This window comes from Notolepis coatsorum, assembly GCF_963971535.1.
Source record: "Notolepis coatsorum genome assembly, chromosome: 19".
Classification (NCBI taxonomy): domain Eukaryota; kingdom Metazoa; phylum Chordata; class Actinopteri; order Aulopiformes; family Paralepididae; genus Notolepis; species Notolepis coatsorum.
The window spans coordinates 92,501,117-92,525,432 of record NC_140183.1 but is presented as its reverse complement, the minus strand read 5'-3'; the positions used below and the strand labels follow the sequence as shown (position 1 = coordinate 92,525,432).

At 46.4% G+C, this 24,316-nt stretch overlaps 1 protein-coding gene across 1 annotated transcript in view; it reads left to right on the top strand.

The window, feature by feature from the left end:
* The window catches only part of lpcat3 (lysophosphatidylcholine acyltransferase 3), a 67,082-nt gene that overhangs the window by 21,968 nt on the left and 20,798 nt on the right, over window positions 1–24,316 (top strand). The window contains exons 6-10 of the mRNA XM_084335801.1: window positions 171–349; window positions 464–572; window positions 2,449–2,535; window positions 3,108–3,274; window positions 20,852–20,999. Of these exons, the coding sequence (XP_084191927.1) occupies window positions 171–349; window positions 464–572; window positions 2,449–2,535; window positions 3,108–3,274; window positions 20,852–20,999 (690 nt within the window). The remainder of the gene's footprint in view (window positions 1–170; window positions 350–463; window positions 573–2,448; window positions 2,536–3,107; window positions 3,275–20,851; window positions 21,000–24,316) is intronic.

The following is a 24,316-nucleotide window of genomic DNA, read 5'->3' as shown; positions in this document are numbered from 1 at the left end:
ACCATAAGAAGAGCCGTTGGTAATTGGATATGCTGCTACTGGAGCTCAGTGCTAGATGCTTAATACCCTTTTTTTTGGGGGTGGGTTTCCTTTTTATCTCTCTCCCTTTTTCATTAATAACCCCTCTCTCCTGTGACTCCGTCCGGCCTCCTCCGCCTGCCCGTCCCCAGTCCCAGCTGAACGCGGAGCAGCAGAGGGCCGCCGTGGTCTCGCCGCCCTCGTTGCTGGAGGTGTGCGGCTTCTCCTACTTCTACGGCGGCTTCCTGGTGGGCCCCCAGTTCACGCTGCGCAGCTACCAGAGGCTGGTGGCTGGGGAGCTCACCGACTGCCCAGGGCAGCCGCCCAACAGGTAGAGAGAGAGAGAGAGAACTGCAGGGGGACATGTCTTTTCAGCTATTAATTTATAACACCATTAACCTCTCTCTCTTCTCTCCTTTCTCCGTTTCACTCCTGTCTCTCCCAGTGTTCTGCCCGCAATGAAGCGCTTCGCCCTGGGTCTCCTCTGCCTGTCGATATACGCCATATTCAGTCCACACTACCCAGACAGCTACTTCATAACAGACGAGTACGAGGTGAGAAGGACGGACTCCTCGTGGAACCATTATTCACTCAGTGGGCCATTTTGCTCGTACGTCACCTCGGGTCGGAACAGGAGTTGGAAAGGAATCCCAACCTGAGCGTGACACGAGAGCGAAATGGCCGCCGTGTGAATATGCTCAATTGGAAATAGGATTTGCTCTTGCGTATATTTTGTTCAATGTGCGGCAGGTGAAGGTGAAGTCGGGTGTTCATCCTCCTCTTCTTCTTAACATGTGACTCTGTGTCCTCTCCCCCAGGCCCAGCCCGTCTGGTACCACTGTGTTCATCATCCTCCTCTTCTCTCTCCCCCAGGCCCAGCCCGTCTGGTACCACTGTGTTCATCCTCCTCCTCTTCTCTCTCCCCCAGGCCCAGCCCGTCTGGTACCACTGTGTTCATCCTGCTCCTCTTCTCTCTCCCCCAGGCCCAGCCCGTCTGGTACCACTGTGTTCATCATCCTCCTCTTCTCTCTCCCCCAGGCCCAGCCCGTCTGGTACCGCTGTGTGTTCATCATCCTCCTCTTCTCTCTCCCCCAGGCCCAGCCCGTCTGGTACCACTGTGTTCATCATCCTCCTCTTCTCTCTCCCCCAGGCCCAGCCCGTCTGGTACCGCTGTGTTCATCATCCTCCTCTTCTCTCTCCCCCAGGCCCAGCCCGTCTGGTACCACTGTGTTCATCATCCTCCTCTTCTCTCTCCCCCAGGCCCAGCCCGTCTGGTACCACTGTGTTCATCATCCTCCTCTTCTCTCTCCCCCAGGCCCAGCCCGTCTGGTACCACTGTGTTCATCCTCCTCCTCTTCTCTCTCCCCCAGGCCCAGCCCGTCTGGTACCGCTGTGTGTTCATCCTCCTCTTCTCTCTCCCCCAGGCCCAGCCCGTCTGGTACCACTGTGTTCATCATCCTCCTCTTCTCTCTCCCCCAGGCCCAGCCCGTCTGGTACCGCTGTGTTCATCATCCTCCTCTTCTCTCTCCCCCAGGCCCAGCCCGTCTGGTACCACTGTGTTCATCATCCTCCTCTTCTCTCTCCCCCAGGCCCAGCCCGTCTGGTACCGCTGTGTTCATCATCCTCCTCTTCTCTCTCCCCCAGGCCCAGCCCGTCTGGTACCACTGTGTTCATCATCATCCTCCTCTTCTCTCTCCCCCAGGCCCAGCCCGTCTGGTACCACTGTGTGTTCATCCTCCTCTTCTCTCTCCCCCAGGCCCAGCCCGTCTGGTACCGCTGTGTTCATCATCCTGCTCCTCTTCTCTCTCCCCCAGGCCCAGCCCGTCTGGTACCGCTGTGTTCATCATCCTCCTCTTCTCTCTCCCCCAGGCCCAGCCCGTCTGGTACCGCTGTGTTCATCATCCTGCTCCTCTTCTCTCTCCCCCAGGCCCAGCCCGTCTGGTACCACTGTGTTCATCATCCTCCTCTTCTCTCTCCCCCAGGCCCAGCCCGTCTGGTACCACTGTGTTCATCCTGCTCCTCCTCTTCTCTCTCCCCCAGGCCCAGCCCGTCTGGTACCACTGTGTTCATCATCCTCCTCTTCTCTCTCCCCCAGGCCCAGCCCTTCTGGTACCACTGTGTTCATCCTCCTCCTCTTCTCTCTCCCCCAGGCCCAGCCCGTCTGGTACCACTGTGTTCATCATCATCCTCTTCTCTCTCCCCCAGGCCCAGCCCGTCTGGTACCGCTGTGTGTTCATCATCCTCCTCTTCTCTCTCCCCCAGGCCCAGCCCGTCTGGTACCGCTGTGTTCATCATCCTGCTCCTCTTCTCTCTCCCCCAGGCCCAGCCCGTCTGGTACCGCTGTGTTCATCATCCTCCTCTTCTCTCTCCCCCAGGCCCAGCCCGTCTGGTACCACTGTGTTCATCATCCTCCTCTTCTCTCTCCCCCAGGCCCAGCCCTTCTGGTACCGCTGTGTGTTCATCCTGCTCTGGGCGAAGTTCAGTCTGTACAAATACGTCAGCTGTTGGGTCATAGCGGTGAGTCTCTCTCACCACTACGACGTCATTGCTCTACGAACCGGTTGGTCCACGAGTCTGCATCTCTCTCTCTCTCACTCACTCACTCACTCACTCACTCGCTCGCTCTCTCTCTCTCTCTCTCTCTCTCTCTCTCTCTCTCTCTCTCTCTCTCACTCACTCACTCACTCACTCACTCACTCACTCACTCACTCACTCACTCACTCACTCACTCACTCACTCACTCACTCACTCACTCACTCACTCACTCTCTCACTCTCTCACTCTCTCACTCTCTCACTCTCTCACTCTCTCACTCTCTCACTCACTCTCTCACACTCTCACACACACACACACACACACACACACACACAGAGAGAGCGTACACAAAACAAACACATTATCCCTCACACACACACACACACACACACACACAGATAAGCACTGACACGGGGCCTTACAGTACATTTACATACTGTACATGGCCCTACAGTGAGCTGCACACGCTATACCATGCAGGGTATGATCCCATGATTCATCCGTGGGATGATTTTTATATTCAAGCTGCAAACCCCGTCTGCCGTGTGTCACAGGAGGGCGTGTGCATACTCGCCGGGCTGGGCTACAACGGGCGAGGGGAGGACGGCGAGGCCAAGTGGGACGCCTGTGCCAACATGAAGGTGTGGCTGTTCGAGACCACGCCTCTCTTCACGGGAACCATCTCCTCATTCAACATCAACACTAACGCTTGGGTAGCCAGGTCAGTGTCCTACCCCAATTAGTTTGGTTTCTGTCGCTTGTACCGAGGGGGGTGGTGGGGGATTTCTCTAAAAGTGAACCATCTACTTCATATGGGAGGATTATGGGATGCATGATTTGCACAACTTTGAAATGAATGAGTTATTGTACGTGGTCCACAACCCTCTTCACACGTATCTAAATGAATGAGTTATTGTACGTGGTCCACAACCCTCTTCACACGTATCTAAATTAATGAGTTATTGTACGTGGTCCACAACCCTCTTCACACGTATCTAAATTAATGAGTTATTGTACGTGGTCCACAACCCTCTTCACACGTATCTAAATGAATGAGTTATTGTACGTGGTCCACAACCCTCTTCACACGTATCTAAATGAATGAGTTATTGTACGTGGTCCACAACCCTCTTCACACGTATTTTTTTGCACCAAAGCCATCATTTCACAAGATCATTTCATATCCGATTTTGAATCCAAAATCAGAAAACCAATAAAGGGCTGTTTTTCATTGTTTTGATTTTGTTCTGGAGTTAAAAATAGAACATGATAAATGCTGTCTTCAATTTTGTTTACCAAGGTCCACTTGGAAAAAGTGACCTGCTCACAGGAATACATGGGAGAAAAGTCTAACTAACTTCATGGTCACAACAAAATGTGGAAATGTTAAGCGACAAAATCGAAGACAACAAAATATCCCATTTCCCATTTCTCAAAACAACGAAAAACAGCCCTTTTATTGGTTTTCTGATTTGGGATTCTAAATCGGATATGAAATTATCGAATGATACACGGATACCAATGCCCTGGTAAAACATTTTGGCCAATGAGTGATCTAGAGCAGTGTCTCTCAACTGGTGGGTCGCGACCCAAAAGTGGGTCGCGGGGCCATTTTGAGTGGGTCGCGGATGTGTGTAAAAAAAAAAAAAAATTTTTTTTTTTTTTTTTACTTTTTTTTTTTCACTACCTATCTTTGTGATAGTGGCTTCTCAGCTCTGGTCCAGCTGAAGACAAAGCGGAGGAACAGATTGGACATTGAGCATGACCTCAGAGTTGCTTTGTCTACCATCACCCCAGACTTTGAGACTCTTGTCAGGAGCAAACATCATCCCCAGTTATCCCATTAGTTCCCTGCATGTTAAGCTAAGAAGTCTGCTAAGAAGGATATATTATTTATTATTATTATTATTTTATTTCATTGTGTTTTTAGCCCTTAGTTGCACTTTTGTTGCAACCCCAGTTATCCCATTAGTTCCCCCAAACGTAGGTCTGTTATGTTAAGCTAAGAAATCTGCTAAGAAGCATTATTTATTATTATTTTATTTCATTGGGTTTTTAGCCCTAGTTGCACTTTTATTGCAATCCCATTAGTTCCCCCAAACTTAGGTCTGTTATGTTAAGCTAAGAAGTCTGCTAAGAAGCATAATTATTTATTATTATTATTTAATTTCATTGGGTTTTTAGCCCTAGTTGCACTTTTGTTGCAACCCCAGTTATCCCATTAGTTCCCCCAAACTTAGGTCTGTTATGTTAAGCTAAGAAATCTGCTAAGAAGCATATTATTTATTATTATTTTATTTCATTGGGTTTTAGCCCTAGTTGCACTTTTGTTGCCCACTCTATTATCCAATTAGTTCCCCCAAATGTAGGTATGTTATGTTAAGCTAAGAAATCTGCTAAGAAGCATATATTATTTATCATTCTTTTATTTCATTGGGTTTTTAGCAATAGTTGCACTTTTGTTGCACTTTTTTGTGTTTATTTCATGTTTTGAAAGATTGCGTATTACTGCAATTTTTTTTTTTTACATAAATCATAGTGGTTCAAAATTTTGGGTCGCGACTTAATGACTAAGGAAAATGTTGGGTCCCGAGGCTAGACCAGTTGAGAACCACTGATCTAGAGCAGTGGTTCTCAACATTTTTACACCAAGTACCACCTGAGAACGTAGCTGGCTCTCCAAGTACCACCATATGACGGCATTAAAATACAGTCTATTCAGCTATGCACAGTTCACGCAGGAGGCAAATGTATTCCTAATACCATTATTTATTGTTAACTTTTGTCAGACACAGCCACATTGTGCAAAGGGATAGCACTAGAACTAGCAAACGCTTCCACACAACTCATACAATGCAAGGGGCATTGAGAACATAATAACTAACATTCTCACATAGCAAGTGAGAAAATTAAGAACCACTGTATTTCAGCAAATGTACTTAATTCTCTCTCTCTCTCTCACAGCAAGCAATTGTCCTTCATTCTCTCTCTCTCTCTCTCACACACACACACACACACACACACACACAATTATTTTGTTACAAAAACTTAATTTCCTGCATTCTGGTGCAGGAATTTTTGAAATGTTACCCTTTAAATGCCAGTGTTTGTGATGGGCATCACAAATTATTGTAAAAAAGAAAAGAAAACACATATTCAATACATTTTTGAATTTTTACCCTTTAAATGCCAGTGTGTGTGATGGCATCATAAATTATTGTTAAAAAAACACACAAAGTTAAATATTTTCAATATATCAAATGCAAAGTACATTTTTCTGGGGGGGATTATTACAGGCTAGGCATGTGTCAATGATTAGCAACAACACAGCTTTTGATGGATTTTTTGTAATGTCAGATTTCACACTAACTCTTTTCAGAAGAGTGGGAGTATTTCATTTTTTATCTGACATTACAAAAAAATCTGAAGAAAATAAATGGTTATGATCAGGGCTGAAGTTGAATTAAAGATGTATGACTGTTTAGACTGCATTACTCTCTGTCACAATGATCTCCTGGTTGTTCCCCACTTAGGTTATCTAACTATCGCGCCGCCGCAACCAGAAACACTGGCCTGGCCTGCTTCTAAATTCAGTGGCCTGACTGCACACAAAAATATATAATAATAATAATAATATTTTTTGTAAATGTTTTCAAGTACCACCAGCAGTACCACCAAGTACCACTAGTGGTACGCGTACCACAGTTTGAGAACCACTGATCTAGAGTGATTCAGAGTGATCTAAGAAAGAAAAGCAGCCAAGTAGGAAGCGATAAAATGGGCATAGAAAAAAAGTGTTCAATATAAATATGGATGTTGAAGAAAAAAGTAGCAATCCCTGTAAGGATTCAGTGTCCTCCGATGATGTCACCGGAGGACATATTCAAAGTCATTAGCTCTAAATAACTAAATGAATGTGTGCAATACGTGTGAATTGGGATACGTGTGAGATGTGCATAATAAATCGGCATTCTTTTTCTAATTTATTTAGTTTTTGGTGAAGTGACCCTTTGAAAGTTTGTATTTTTCACAATGATCCAGTGCTGGACCAAATAGTTCTAATACATGCACAGGACTCCTAGTGGCTGGCAGACCATGTGATTCAACATTTGATGACCGTCAAAAACAAAGTAATGTTTGTTTACCCCATTTTATCACATGCTCCAGGTTGCCTGAAAATTCTCCATGGTTCATTAGCGACCTCAGTTAGCTTACTTTATCTCACTACTGTTTCACATTTACAGGCAGATAAATGTCGCTCATTTGATTTAATAGTGACAAACTTCCACTCCTATCTCAAACTCCACTCTCTTCTATTGATCCTCCTCTCACAACAGTTGTGATTGGAGGATCAAGAAAAGAGGGCAGAGTTTGAGATGGGAGTGAAAGTTTGTACGTCAGTCAAAGTTGGAACAGTGGTAGAAGTTGATCAAATGATCTAAACGTTCAGTTGGTAATAGTCACTATTAAATCAAACGAGCCACTTGTTAATCTATTAAATCTGTCTGTCTGTGGCCCTATACTTGTCACCGTGGCCAACAAGCGGAAGTCCCAATGGCTTAATGATGGTAATGTGAGAGTACTGGCACTTAAAATGCTGTCATTGGTTGACCTACATGCTAAACAGGTCTGTGTATTTATAGGCTAGTACTGTATGTACTAGACTCGTGCTACAATTCCCTGGACACACATTGAAGCAGTTTAGTACTGAAATTGTCCAATTGTACAGCATCTAATCTGGATCACAGGTATCTTATAACACTATGTGTAGCGGCCATATGACAATCTTAGATTGTCCAAGGTTTAAATTTTGCCATGATATGCATTCACAGGGGGAGATTGTGATATAGTCTTCCACAATCTGCTCTTCATTTCTATTTATAACCTTCACCATAGCCGCTCTGACACTGCTGATATTGACACTTTTACTTTTATTTGTGGTTATTAATAAGCTCAATTTAAAGCCTGCAAATGGAGTACTATATTGTTAACAATAAAAAATATTGTGATACCCATTGTGAATCTTTAAAATGTGGATTGTGATATATTATTTTGGCCATATTGCCCACCCCTAACTAAAAGCCAACTATACAGTATCAACCTTCATATGTGGCCCAGTTTGGGAATAGATGGCATGGTGCAATTACACTTGTAGTTGGTACAGTACAGTATAGATCACCAGTGAATTAATGAGCTGTAGAATAAGTTATTCAAACTTGGCATGTCATTTCACTGGTTTATTCTACAGTGTTACAGGGTACAGAACACTGGTTTTGTATGAATGTGTTCTTAAACAGCCAAACTGTTCTCAGCTGCACTCCCCCGAATGAGGAATGCCACTGATTCTTAAATTGAATGTGTGTTCTTGTGCACCTGAATTTGCATACATACATAAATGCCCTGCCAGCTCCTGCAGACCATGCAACCACAGGGCTGTGTGCACACAGAATCCACAGGCAACGCAAAAGCAATTTGCGACTGATAAAAATGAGATTAGATTAAAATCTATTGTCATTATACAGCAGTACAGTACAACAAAAATAAGTTTGGCATCCAACCAGAGTACAATTATTTTTTTTTTTTTTTTTTTATCCACCTTTTCTCCCCATTTTCTATTTTTCTCCCATCCCAATTTCGTATTTCCAATTCTTCCCTCCCCTGTCTTGAACGTTGCTAGACTATGCCTCCCACTGGTCGGCTGTAGTGAGGATAGAAGCCTTGCATCACGTGTCCCCTCCGGTACACGAGGAGGCAGCCTGTCGCATCTTTTCACCGCAGCAGCTCGAACTCTCAGTGGCGAGGAGTAACACGTGGGAGGCTCACGCTGCTCCTGATACTTCCTGTTTCCGGCGTCACCCAACCGACCTGTAGGAGTCGCTGTCCACAACGTCCAATCCCCACCCACCGGCTTTCCCACCCTCTAACACTGCCAGTTGTGTTAGTATGACGGCCGGCCAAGCCGGTAGCAACGCCGAGAGCTGGGCTCGATACCAGCATCTCCTGCGTTAGTGGCGAGCGCCTTGCCCACTGCGCCACTCAGCCGCCCTACCAGAGTACAAATGTAACAGTAAAGTGCAATAGTAATATACAATGTACAGGTGATTAAACTGGGTATAACGTAATATAAATGAGTACTACTGAGTAACTAATCAGATGTATATACAGAGTTGTAGTATTAATATGTACAGTGATACAGGTATACCCCATGGTAAGTCATACTGGCCAGTAGCGTAACTAGTAAGAGTAGGTAAGGGATATGTACAGATATAGATATAGTATCTACAGATATGTAAGAAGGATTATATGCAGAAAGCACAGACAGATGGGGATATAGAGTAAGATAAGGAGTAAACATAAGCGTGACATCTTATTTATACAATACGGGGTACAAGGCCTCTCAAAAAGAGAGGCATGGGATGAGATAAAATGGGAGGTTAACGTGGTGTCAGGAGAGGGGCGCACAGCGGCTGAAGGATGGAGCACATGGAGGCCATCATGAGCACCACAGCAGTCAGGAGAGGGGCGCACAGCGGCTGAAGGATGGAGCACATGGAGGCCATCATGAGCACCACAGCAGTCAGGAGAGGGGCGCACAGCGGCTGAAGGATGGAGCACATGGAGGCCATCATGAGCACCACAGCAGTCAGGAGAGGGGCGCACAGCGGCTGAAGGATGGAGCACATGGAGGCCATCATGAGCACCACAGCAGTGGCTGAAGGATGGAGCACATGGAGGCCATCATGAGCACCACAGCAGTCAGGAGAGGGGCGCACAGCGGCTGAAGGATGGAGCACATGGAGGCCATCATGAGCACCACAGCAGTGGCTGAAGGATGGAGCACATGGAGGCCATCATGAGCACCACAGCAGTGGCTGAAGGATGGAGCACATGGAGGCCATCATGAGCACCACAGCAGTCAGGAGAGGGGCGCACAGCGGCTGAAGGATGGAGCACATGGAGGCCATCATGAGCACCACAGCAGCGGCTGAAGGATGGAGCACATGGAGGCCATCATGAGCACCACAGCAGCGGCTGAAGGATGGAGCACATGGAGGCCATCATGAGCACCACAGCAGTGGCTGAAGGATGGAGCACATGGAGGCCATCATGAGCACCACAGCAGTCGCCGGTGTGCGAGCTTTCTGTGTCCAAACACATCCAGCATCTTTTCAGCAGTCCGATGCTGCACTTGATGGTGGAACGAGTGTGTGCGTAGCTCTTTGAGGGTTGGTGAGTGGGTTCATCAACCAGGGGGCCAGTGCATATCTGCAATCTCCTAATAAAACAAGTCATTAGAAGAATAGAAGCCTACTGTTGCTGGAAAGATTAATTACGCACAGACACTTACCAATTAGCCATGCGTCTCCTTGCTTGAGGTGCACATCCACAAGTTATTTTGTAAGATGTAGGGTTTGAACGTCTGGTGCGGCTCCTCAGTGCTGGCTCCAGGGTATTGCACAGCTCCATTAGGACAGGTCTTGGTAGCCTGATGCATCCCACTAGGTACTCATTGCTCTCTGCAAATAGGTCTGCATGGTTGCAGTACTGGTGCTCCCTCCTCAGCACACGATCTTCCAGCAGCAGTAGATTTGCCATATTGTGTGTGTAGGCCTAGGGTGCAGACTTGGCCCTTAGCACGATTGATCACTAAATTATTGGATGGCATGGTTTAATTTTCATGATTGATGTTCAAATCCACATACAAGTTCAAGGTTTTATTTGTCACATGCAACATTATACCAGTAAGATGAGCAGTGGAATGTTCTTTAATGTGCACACTAAGCAAAAAAAAAGAAACAACAACAATGGAGAACAAGACGTTCTATGAACTATTAATCCCAAATGGCAAATATATGGCTTACATGAAAGGAATGGAATGTGCTGAGAGCAGAATGTAGATGTGTCCATTCTATTCCACTATGGCTATATCCACGTGATTGAGTTTAGTGCTTATTTATTTATTTATTCACTGCCATTTGCAGTTTGTGTAGTGCTTTTATTTATTGTAGGACATCATGATGCCTCGTTGAATGACTATAAATGTCATTGTTAAAGATACAAATATTCTCGTCTTCATTATTATTATTATTTAAATCCGAGGATGTCTGTAGAATCGATGTGAATACAATCACCAATGATTTCTCACAAATTAAGCCCTTAACTCATTGACTGCTAAGCTGTTTTCCCATCTTTACTCAATGGCGCAAGCGTTATTGACCATTTTCACGATGTTTGCGGACCCATCGTATATTCTATATTATAGCTATGGAGACAATAGTATGGCTCATTTGACAGGCACTATTTATAGTCCAACACTGACAAACCAGTTCATTTCTACATACTTTCGTTTGTGCGCTATTCCACGCAAAACATATTGCCCCTTTTCAAAATAATCCAGTCTTCTTTTCTAGATCGCGAGATACATGTTATATGCATATGCGCAAATCGTTCTGGTTGCTCACCTGAAACCTATATTATTTCCAAATCAAAGGTATATACCATATATAGATGTTTCTTCACAAAATCATCAAGGGGGGGGGGGGGGGGGGGGTAGATTTACGAAGCTGCGATCGTTACCAAAAGCATGTTTTAGGTCCTGTAAAATAGACCTTACCTTAGTCAGAAGGTACTCCAAAAGGAATAATCCAGTAGTTCCATCGCGATCGCCATTACTTGTGTGCATTGGGCATGGCTATAATACGGGAAAAAATAGGTTTCAGGCGGGCAAATCTCCGACAGATGGCTGTGTTCTGATTCACTTTGAGGGGGAGAGGATTCCTGCAGCCAGAGGCACAGAGAGAGAGACACCTTAGAGACCCAGTTCAAAAGGTAGGAGATACTGCCACCTGTCGGGATTCGATCGCCATTGCAATTTTAACGTAGGCAGTGGTACCAGGGAGACACAGGCAGGTCCGTGCAAGTGTTTAGAATGGGGAAATCGAATAGGGCGGTTAGGTGGCGTAGCGGAGATTGCGTTCGTCACCAACCCCGAAGCTGTGAGCTGGATTCGCCTGTTCGAATCCAGCTCACAGCTCCGGGGTTGTCACCAGCTTGGCTGGCCGTTCACACTAATACAATTGGCTGTATTAGAGGGTGGGAGAAGCTGGCGGGGTGGGTCCGGGTCGTTGTAAACAGCGACTCCTACAGTTCGGTCGGGGCGCCTGCTAAGCGCGGATAGGACCTGAGTGGGATAGTGTGATCCTTCCACACGCTATGCCCTCTCAGGGAGGATCCGCGCTGCCAGGTGAAAAGAAGCGGTTGATTGGCTGGACGTGTGTCGGAGGAAGCACGTGGTAGCCTCCACTCTCCCAGATGATCTGACTGTGGGGGGTAAGTGCGCAGCGACCAGGAAGGGATTGGGAATTGACATACGACTAACATTGGGATGGGAGAAATTCGGAGGAAAATGGAGGGGGGAAAAGATAAAAAAAAAAAAAAAAAAAAATGGGGAAATCGAAAAAAAGAGAAAAGGATCAAAACCCGAGAAATCTCTGGTTTTGGCGCAGAAAGGGTTAAGAACACGGGCGCGGGGAGCTCCAGTAGCTCACCACGTACCGCAAGTGCTATTTCAGCGCTGTGGACAACCGCGCTCGCGCGGATCTGGGGCTGAGCGCGTTCGAATCCCGGACGGCAGCCGTGCCTTTCCCAGAGTGTCTTTCCCCCCATCTGAACCCTTTCAGTCTGCTTCTGTCGGTCGAACTTGACCAAGTATGAATGCGAAGAAAAAGCGATAAACGCTAAAAGAACCAGGTGACTGGTCAAAGTTTTAAAAAAGAACACGGGCGCACTCCAATCTGGCCCATCTACGACTGCTTTTCCACGTTTCTTAAATCCTGTTCTTAGCTAAGAACGAATCCCAAATAAGAAACAATTCAGCCAGGAACTTCGTAAGAGGAGTTAAGAAGAAATGTATTCTTAACTTTTTTGTAACCGAGTTCAAGAATGAGGTCCACTGTTTATGTCCGCGGTGGGCAGAGCCTATCCAAGGATATTGTGTGTGACTCTGCGCATTATCTTGCAAACTATAGGGCCGATCAGCCTGTGCTTTGGTGCAGAACATTACAGAGGCAGAAGGATGAGTGTGTGGGAATATGTTTTACATCAGGCAACAGGAAGTATTTTGGGGGAATTAATTTCCAGCATTCTCCATTGACTTTCATGTAAACCTTTTGTGGAGAGTTTATGGTACACCTTTTTACCGCCAGAGGGTGACAACAACGGCTTTCGCTCGCCATTCACAGGGGTCAGCACAACCAAAGTGCAATAGCTGAGTCTCACCCAATGCGATCTTATCAACAGCCCAATTGTTTTACCTGGCAACAGCTTGGGGCAGTGATTATCATTTGGAAAATGACTATCAATTTGAAATGTTTGGAGTGGGGAGTTCATTTTGTGATGTGAATGGCCATAGGCCGCCCTTTTGGCTGAGTCACCTCGTTTTCAGTAACCAGCTAGTGTTACAGACTTCTGATTGGCCAGTCAATGTTTTGGTTTCGAATTGTGGACTACCTAGCGTAAAAAGTAGCACTTTCTATTGGTAACAACATGTGTACAATGTACATCAATCTCAATGAAAACCACAAACTGCATGAAAGCACTTGTGACTCACACACATCCTGAAAAGGCCACAAGAGACGACATAAGACACATGTGTAGTTGTGTACATGCCATACATCCTTCATTCATTGGGGGAACATGTTTTTTACCAACTATATCATGCAGCGGACATAATTATGTGCTCCCAATAAGCACCCATTCTAGTTTATACCCGGGTACAGAACACTAGTTTATCTTACAGTGATACCCATGTACAGAACACCTGGTTTATCTTACAGTGATACCCGGGTACAGAACACCTGGTTTATCCTACAGTGATACCCGGGTACAGAACACTAGTTTATCCTACAGTGATACCCGGGTACAGAACACCTAGTTTATCCTACAGTGATACCCGGGTACAGAACACCTAGTTTATCCTACAGTGATACCCGGGTACAGAACACCTAGTTTATCCTACAGTGATACCCGGGTACAGAACACTAGTTTATCCTACAGTGATACCCGGGTACAGAACACTCGTTTATCCTACAGTGATACCCGGGTACAGAACACTAGTTTATCCTACAGTGATACCCGGGTACAGAACACTAGTTTATCCTACAGTGATACCCGGGTACAGAACACTAGTTTATCCTACAGTGATACCCGGGTACAGAACACTGGTTTATCCTACAGTGATACCCGGGTACAGAACACTGGTTTATCCTACAGTGATACCCGGGTACAGAACACTAGTTTATCCTACAGTGATACCCGGGTACAGAACACCTGGTTTATCCTACAGTGATACCCGGGTACAGAACACTAGTTTATCCTACAGTGATACCCGGGTACAGAACACTAGTTTATCCTACAGTGATACCCGGGTACAGAACACTAGTTTATCCTACAGTGATACCCGGGTACAGAACACTAGTTTATCCTACAGTGATACCCGGGTACAGAACACCTGGTTTATCCTACAGTGATACCCGGGTACAGAACACTAGTTTATCCTACAGTGATACCCGGGTACAGAACACTGGTTTATCCTACAGTGATACCCGGGTACAGAACACTAGTTTATCCTACAGTGATACCCGGGTACAGAACACTGGTTTATCCTACAGTGATACCCGGGTACAGAACACTAGTTTATCCTACAGTGATACCCGGGTACAGAACACCTGGTTTATCCTACAGTGATACCCGGGTACAGAACACCTGGTTTATCCTACAGTGATACCCGGGTACAGAACACTGGTTTATCCTACAGTGATACCCGGGTACAGAACACCTGGTTTATCCTACAGTGATACCCGGGTACAGAACACCTGGTTTATCCTACAGTGATACCCGGGTACAGAACACCTGGTTTATCTTACAGTGATACCCGGGTACAGAACACTAGTTTATCCTACAGTGATACCCGGGTACAGAACACTAGTTTATCCTACAGTGATACCCGGGTACAGAACACTAGTTTATCCTACAGTGATACCCGGGTACAGAACACTAGTTTATCCTACAGTGATACCCGGGTACAGAACACCTGGTTTATCCTACAGTGATACCCGGGTACAGAACACCTGGTTTATCCTACAGTGATACCCGGGTACAGAACACCTGGTTTATCCTACAGTGATACCCGGGTACAGAACACTGGTTTATCCTACAGTGATACCCGGGTACAGAACACTAGTTTATCCTACAGTGATACCCGGGTACAGAACACTAGTTTATCCTACAGTGATACCCGGGTACAGAACACCTGGTTTATCTTACAGTGATACCCGGGTACAGAACACTGGTTTATCTTACAGTGATACCCGGGTACAGAACACTAGTTTATCCTACAGTGATACCCGGGTACAGAACACCTGGTTTATCCTACAGTGATACCCGGGTACAGAACACTAGTTTATCCTACAGTGATACCCGGGTACAGAACACTGGTTTATCCTACAGTGATACCCGGGTACAGAACACCTGGTTTATCCTACAGTGATACCCGGGTACAGAACACTGGTTTATCCTACAGTGATACCCGGGTACAGAACACCTGGTTTATCTTACAGTGATACCCGGGTACAGAACACTGGTTTATCTTACAGTGATACCCGGGTACAGAACACCTGGTTTATCTTACAGTGATACCCGGGTACAGAACACTAGTTTATCCTACAGTGATACCCGGGTACAGAACACCTGGTTTATCCTACAGTGATACCCGGGTACAGAACACCTGGTTTATCCTACAGTGATACCCGGGTACAGAACACTGGTTTATCCTACAGTGATACCCGGGTACAGAACACCTGGTTTATCCTACAGTGATACCCGGGTACAGAACACCTGGTTTATCCTACAGTGATACCCGGGTACAGAACACTAGTTTATCCTACAGTGATACCCGGGTACAGAACACTGGTTTATCCTACAGTGATACCCGGGTACAGAACACTAGTTTATCCTACAGTGATACCCGGGTACAGAACACTGGTTTATCCTACAGTGATACCCGGGTACAGAACACTAGTTTATCCTACAGTGATACCCGGGTACAGAACACCTGGTTTATCCTACAGTGATACCCGGGTACAGAACACCTGGTTTATCCTACAGTGATACCCGGGTACAGAACACCTGGTTTATCCTACAGTGATACCCGGGTACAGAACACTGGTTTATCCTACAGTGATACCCGGGTACAGAACACCTGGTTTATCCTACAGTGATACCCGGGTACAGAACACCTGGTTTATCTTACAGTGATACCCGGGTACAGAACACTAGTTTATCCTACAGTGATACCCGGGTACAGAACACTAGTTTATCCTACAGTGATACCCGGGTACAGAACACTAGTTTATCCTACAGTGATACCCGGGTACAGAACACTAGTTTATCCTACAGTGATACCCGGGTACAGAACACCTGGTTTATCCTACAGTGATACCCGGGTACAGAACACCTGGTTTATCCTACAGTGATACCCGGGTACAGAACACCTGGTTTATCCTACAGTGATACCCGGGTACAGAACACTGGTTTATCCTACAGTGATACCCGGGTACAGAACACTAGTTTATCCTACAGTGATACCCGGGTACAGAACACTAGTTTATCCTACAGTGATACCCGGGTACAGAACACCTGGTTTATCTTACAGTGATACCCGGGTACAGAACACTGGTTTATCTTACAGTGATACCCGGGTACAGAACACTAGTTTATCCTACAGTGATACCCGGGTACAGAACACCTGGTTTATCCTACAGTGATACCCGGGTACAGAACACTAGTTTATCCTACAGTGATACCCGGGTACAGAACACTGGTTTATCCTACAGTGATACCCGGGTACAGAACACCTGGTTTATCCTACAGTGATACCCGGGTACAGAACACTGGTTTATCCTACAGTGATACCCGGGTACAGAACACCTGGTTTATCTTACAGTGATACCCGGGTACAGAACACTGGTTTATCTTACAGTGATACCCGGGTACAGAACACCTGGTTTATCTTACAGTGATACCCGGGTACAGAACACTAGTTTATCCTACAGTGATACCCGGGTACAGAACACCTGGTTTATCCTACAGTGATACCCGGGTACAGAACACCTGGTTTATCCTACAGTGATACCCGGGTACAGAACACTGGTTTATCCTACAGTGATACCCGGGTACAGAACACCTGGTTTATCCTACAGTGATACCCGGGTACAGAACACCTGGTTTATCCTACAGTGATACCCGGGTACAGAACACCTGGTTTATCTTACAGTGATACCCGGGTACAGAACACCTGGTTTATCCTACAGTGATACCCGGGTACAGAACACTAGTTTATCCTACAGTGATACCCGGGTACAGAACACTAGTTTATCCTACAGTGATACCCGGGTACAGAACACTAGTTTATCCTACAGTGATACCCGGGTACAGAACACTAGTTTATCCTACAGTGATACCCGGGTACAGAACACTAGTTTATCCTACAGTGATACCCGGGTACAGAACACCTGGTTTATCCTACAGTGATACCCGGGTACAGAACACTGGTTTATCCTACAGTGATACCCGGGTACAGAACACCTGGTTTATCTTACAGTGATACCCGGGTACAGAACACTGGTTTATCTTACAGTGATACCCGGGTACAGAACACCTGGTTTATCTTACAGTGATACCCGGGTACAGAACACTAGTTTATCCTACAGTGATACCTGGGTACAGAACACTAGTTTATCCTACAGTGATACCCGGGTACAGAACACCTGGTTTATCCTACAGTGATACCCGGGTACAGAACACTAGTTTATCCTACAGTGATACCCGGCTACAGAACACTAGTTTATCTTACAGTGATACCCGGGTACAGAACACTAGTTTATCCTACAGTGATACCCGGGTACAGAACACTAGTTTATCCTACAGTGATACCCGGGTACAGAACACTAGTTTATCCTACAGTGATACCCGGGTACAGAACACCTGGTTTATCCTACAGTGATACCCGGGTACAGAACACTAGTTTATCTTACAGTGATACCCGGGTACAGAACACCTGGTTTATCCTACAGTGATACCCGGGTACAGAACACCTGGTTTATCCTACAGTGATACCCGGGTACAGAACACTAGTTTATCCTACAGTGATACCCGGGTACAGAACACTAGTTTATCCTACAGTGATACCCGGGTACAGAACACTAGTTTATCCTACAGTGATACCCGGGTACAGAACACTAGTTTATCCTACAGTGATACCCAGGTACAGAACACTAGTTTATCCTACAGTGATACCCGGGTACAGAACACCTGGTTTATCCTACAGTGATACCCGGGTACAGAACACTGGTTTATCCTACAGTGATACCCGGGTACAGAACACTAGTTTATCCTACAGTGATACCCGGGTACAGAACACCTGGTTTATCCTACAGTGATACCCGGGTACAGAACACTGGTTTATCCTACAGTGATACCCGGGTACAGAACACTAGTTTATCCTACAGTGATACCCGGGTACAGAACACTAGTTTATCCTACAGTGATACCCGGGTACTGAACACTAGTTTATCCTACAGTGATACCCGGGTACAGAACACCTGGTTTATCCTACAGTGATACCCGGGTACAGAACACCTGGTTTATCCTACAGTGATACCCGGGTACAGAACACTAGTTTATCCTACAGTGATACCCAGGTACAGAACACTAGTTTATCCTACAGTGATACCCGGGTACAGAACACCTGGTTTATCCTACAGTGATACCCAGGTACAGAACACCTGGTTTATCCTACAGTGATACCCGGGTACAGAACACTAGTTTATCCTACAGTGATACCCGGGTACAGAACACTAGTTTATCCTACAGTGATACCCTGGTACAGAACACTAGTTTATCCTACAGTGATACCCGGGTACAGAACACTAGTTTATCCTACAGTGATACCCGGGTACAGAACACCTGGTTTATCCTACAGTGATACCCGGGTACAGAACACTAGTTTATCTTACAGTGATACCCGGGTACAGAACACCTAGTTTATTCTACAGTGATACCCGGGTACAGAACACTAGTTTATCCTACAGTGATACCCGGGTACAGAACACTAGTTTATCCTACAGTGATACCCGGGTACAGAACACCTGGTTTATCCTACAGTGATACCCGGGTACAGAACACTGGTTTATCCTACAGTGATACCCGGGTACAGAACACCTGGTTTATCTTACAGTGATACCCGGGTACAGAACACTAGTTTATCCTACAGTGATACCCGGGTACAGAACACTAGTTTATCCTACAGTGATACCCGGGTACAGAACACTAGTTTATCTTACAGTGATACCCGGGTACAGAACACTAGTTTATCCTACAGTGATACCCGGGTACAGAACACTAGTTTATCCTACAGTGATACCCGGGTACAGAACACTAGTTTATCCTACAGTGATACCCGGGTACAGAACACTAGTTTATCCTACAGTGATACCCGGGTACAGAACACCTGGTTTATCCTACAGTGATACCCGGGTACAGAACACTAGTTTATCCTACAGTGATACCCGGGTACAGAACACCTGGTTTATCTTACAGTGATACCCGGGTACAGAACACTAGTTTATCTTACAGTGATACCCGGGTACAGAACACTAGTTTATCCTACAGTGATACCCGGGTACAGAACACTAGTTTATCCTACAGTGATACCCGGGTACAGAACACTGGTTTATCTTACAGTGATACCCGGGTACAGAACACCTGGTTTATCCTACAGTGATACCCGGGTACAGAACACTAGTTTATCCTACAGTGATACCCGGGTACAGAACACCTGGTTTATCTTACAGTGATACCCGGGTACAGAACACTAGTTTATCTTACAGTGATACCCGGGTACAGAACACTAGTTTATCCTACAGTGATACCCGGGTACAGAACACTAGTTTATCCTACAGTGATACCCGGGTACAGAACACTAGTTTATCCTACAGTGATACCCGGGTACAGAACACTAGTTTATCCTACAGTGATACCCGGGTACAGAACACTCGTTTATCCTACAGTGATACCCGGGTACAGAACACTAGTTTATCCTACAGTGATACCCGGGTACAGAACACTGGTTTATCTTACAGTGATACCCGGGTACAGAACACTAGTTTATCCTACAGTGATACCCGGGTACAGAACACTAGTTTATCCTACAGTGATACCCGGGTACAGAACACTAGTTTATCTTACAGTGATACCCGGGTACAGAACACTAGTTTATCCTACAGTGATACCCGGGTACAGAACACTAGTTTATCTTACAGTGATACCCGGGTACAGAACACTAGTTTATCCTACAGTGATACCCGGGTACAGAACACTAGTTTATCCTACAGTGATACCCGGGTACAGAACACCTGGTTTATCCTACAGTGATACCCGGGTACAGAACACTAGTTTATCCTACAGTGATACCCGGGTACAGAACACTAGTTTATCCTACAGTGATACCCGGGTACAGAACACTAGTTTATCCTACAGTGATACCCGGGTACAGAACACTAGTTTATCCTACAGTGATACCCGGGTACAGAACACTAGTTTATCCTACAGTGATACCCGGGTACAGAACACTAGTTTATCCTACAGTGATACCCGGGTACAGAACACTAGTTTATCCTACAGTGATACCCTGGTACAGAACACTAGTTTATCCTACAGTGATACCCGGGTACAGAACACCTAGTTTATCCTACAGTGATACCCGGGTACAGAACACTAGTTTATCCTACAGTGATACCCGGGTACAGAACACTAGTTTATCCTACAGTGATACCCGGGTACAGAACACTGGTTTATCCTACAGTGATACCCGGGTACAGAACACTAGTTTATCCTACAGTGATACCCGGGTACAGAACACTAGTTTATCCTACAGTGATACCCGGGTACAGAACACTAGTTTATCCTACAGTGATACCCGGGTACAGAACACCTGGTTTATCCTACAGTGATACCCGGGTACAGAACACTAGTTTATCCTACAGTGATACCCGGGTACAGAACACTAGTTTATCCTACAGTGATACCCGGGTACAGAACACCTGGTTTATCCTACAGTGATACCCGGGTACAGAACACCTGGTTTATCCTACAGTGATACCCGGGTACAGAACACCTGGTTTATCTTACAGTGATACCCGGGTACAGAACACCTGGTCCCTAACTACTGGTTTGTTTTCAGGCACGTGTTCAAGCGGTTGAAGTTCCTGGGCAACAAGCTCCTGTCCCAGGTCGCCACGCTGACGTTCCTGGCCGTCTGGCACGGCCTGCACTCCGGCTACATCCTGTGCTTCTCCCTGGAGTTCATCATCGTCAACGTAGAGAGACAGGTCAGAGGTCAGACAGGTCAGATAGATGCTCGTCTCTGGAGCAGGGATGAGCAACTTGGATGAAACTGTAGTCATGGCAAGTGGGCTACTTTGAAACTCACATATGCCAATCGATATATAATGGTATAATATGCTTGTAATTAATGTAATGTACACTTTTTGTACCAAAAGTTTGACTAAATCTGTGAGATTTTAGTGCGTCTATAATATAACTATATAGTGTGACATGACAAAAGTAGATTGTAAATATAGATAGTGTAATATATACTGGCTTATAATTTGGAAAACGTTCATCTGCAGGACACTTGCATGTGAACCTTAAAGGAACACTAACATTATGGGAAATGCACTTACAGTCTTCTCCAGAGTCCGACAAGAAGACAAGAACCAATTTCTTCACTGTGTCTTCAGTAGAAAACTATCCGGCTACAAGCTAGCTTAGCACAACTGAATGGAAGCAGATGCGTCTCTGCTAGCCTAGCTGTTGTACCACAGCCCCCTCTCAGTCATGTACCAGCCCCCTCTCAGTCATGTACCAGCCCCCTCTCAGTCATGTACCAGCCCCCTCTGCTAGCCTAGCTGTTGTACCACAGCCCCCTCTCAGTCATGTACCAGCCCCCTCTCAGTCCTGTACCACAGCCCCCTCTCAGTCATGTACCAGCCCCCTCTCAGTCATGTACCAGCCCCCTCTCAGTCATGTACCAGCCCCCTCTCAGTCATGTACCACAGCCCCCTCTCAGTCATGTACCACAGCCCCATCTCAGTCATGTACCAGCCCCCTCTCAGTCATGTACCAGCCCCCTCTCAGTCCTGTACCAGCCCCCTCTCAGTCATGTACCAGCCCCCTCTCAGTCATGTACCAGCCCCCTCTCAGTCATGTACCAGCCCCCTCTCAGTCATGTACCAGCCCCCTCTCAGTCATGTACCAGCCCCCTCTCAGTCATGTACCACAGCCCCCTCTCTGTCATGTACCAGCCCCCTCTCAGTCATGTACCAGCTCCCCTCTCAGTCATGTACCAGCCCCCTCTCAGTCATGTACCAGCCCCCTCTCAGTCATGTACCACAGCCCCCTCTCAGTCATGTACCAGCCCCCTCTCAGTCATGTACCAGCCCCCTCTCAGTCATGTACCAGCCCCCTCTCAGTCATGTACCACAGCCCCCTCTCAGTCATGTACCAGCCCCCTCTCAGTCATGTACCAGCCCCCTCTCAGTCATGTACCAGCCCCCTCTCAGTCATGTACCAGCCCCCTCTCAGTCATGTACCAGCCCCCTCTCAGTCATGTACCAGCCCCCTCTCAGTCATGTACCAGCCCCCTCTCAGTCATGTACCAGCCCCCTCTCAGTCATGTACCAGCCCCCTCTCAGTCATGTACCAGCCCCCTCTCAGTCATGTACCACAGCCCCCTCTCAGTCATGTACCACAGCCCCCTCTCAGTCATGTACCAGCCCCCTCTCAGTCATGTACCACAGCCCCCTCTCAGTCATGTACCACAGCCCCCTCTCAGTCATGTACCACAGCCCCCTCTCAGTCATGTACCACAGCCCCCTCTCAGTCATGTACCAGCCCCCTCTCAGTCATGTACCAGCCCCCTCTCAGTCCTGTACCACAGCCCCCTCTCAGTCATGTACCACAGCCCCCTCTCAGTCATGTACCACAGCCCCCTCTCAGTCATGTACCACAGCCCCCTCTCAGTCATGTACCAGCCCCCTCTCAGTCATGTACCAGCCCCCTCTCAGTCATGTACCACAGCCCCCTCTCAGTCATGTACCAGCCCCCTCTCAGTCATGTACCAGCCCCCTCTCAGTCATGTACCACAGCCCCCTCTCAGTCATGTACCAGCCCCCTCTGCTAGCCGAGCTGTTGGCCAAAAACACCTCTAAACACTTTTAAGATAGGCTGCTTGTTCTACAGTGTAAGCAGCATTTTTGATTGAAAGTGAATAATTGCAATTACACTTTGAATTGTGCATAATTCAGTAGAGCTAAAATAGCCAATCTAAATGTTGATTTTTTTTAATTGTCATTAAGACCTTCACAGGGTCATTGATAAGGTAAAATAAAATCATTATATGAGTCCATTGATGTATAATTTGTGACCGTTGCACCTTGAAAATGTCTTCATGAACTTGAAGCTTCCATCCTCTTCCTAATATGTGGGCGCATGGTATTTCTAGAGCTCGTCTGTGATCCTACAGTAAACCCAGACAGATCATATAGTTTTGTCATAAATAGGTGATAATCATAGATAATCAATGTAGAGGGTGATGATGAGCAGAGGTGATAGTAGACAGATTATAATACCAGGTAGATATATGCAGGATGTTCTTTATGAACAATAGAACAATTAGGTCTTTATGAAGCCTGTTGGATTTGTCACAAACTAGGACTGCTTTCAGTTTCCCTCGAGAGCACTTTGCACCAGTGCTTTGGTTTTTGAGATGGTGGAAGCAGGAACTGTATAACGGCGTGCTATTAATGGATGGTGTGAAGCATGAATATGCTTAAAGGAACACGCCAACATTTTGTGAAATTAGCTTACCGTCTTCAGAGAGAGACAAGATGATAGATACCAGTTTCCTCTCTGTGCGTTCAGTAGAACGCTATCTGGCTGCATGTTAGCCTAGCTTAGCACAATGAATGGAAGCGGACATGGCCAGTTAGCCTTCGGGAGAGGTGTTAGTTGGACAATGCGTAGGCTAACCGTTCATGTCCGTTTCCATTCATTGTGCTAAGCTAGGCTAACGTGGCCAGATAGCGTTCTACTGAATGCACAGAGAGGAAACTGGTATCTTATCTTCTATCTCTAAATGTTGGCGTGTTTTTTTAACAACTGAATTTAGAATGCTTCATGCCCCCCATCCTCTTCCAGTTGTTACGTTGCATGTTGCTACCTAATGCTAACATCTTCTACACCAATGTCTCAAAAAAACAAAACACTGGCGCAAGTCCTTCTTGGTTGGAGTGGAAGGATTCTGTTTGACAAATGGGATGGTGTTTTTGTATATATATATATAAACGTAGACGACCCTTTAAGAGAAGTTAAATGCTGTTTAGCTTTCAGCCGCCTGTCGCTGCGATGCACATAGAGGCTGATGTTGGTTGTCCTCGTCACTGCTCTGGAGGCGGGAGACCAGGATGTTGGTTGTCCTCGTCACTGCTCTGGAGGCGGGAGACCAGGATGTTGGTTGTCCTCGTCACTGCTCTGGAGGCAGGAGACCAGGCTGGTTGTCCTCGTCACTGCTCTGGAGGCAGGAGACCAGGATGCTGGTTGTCCTCGTCACTGCTCTGGAGGCAGGAGACCAGGATGTTGGTTGTCC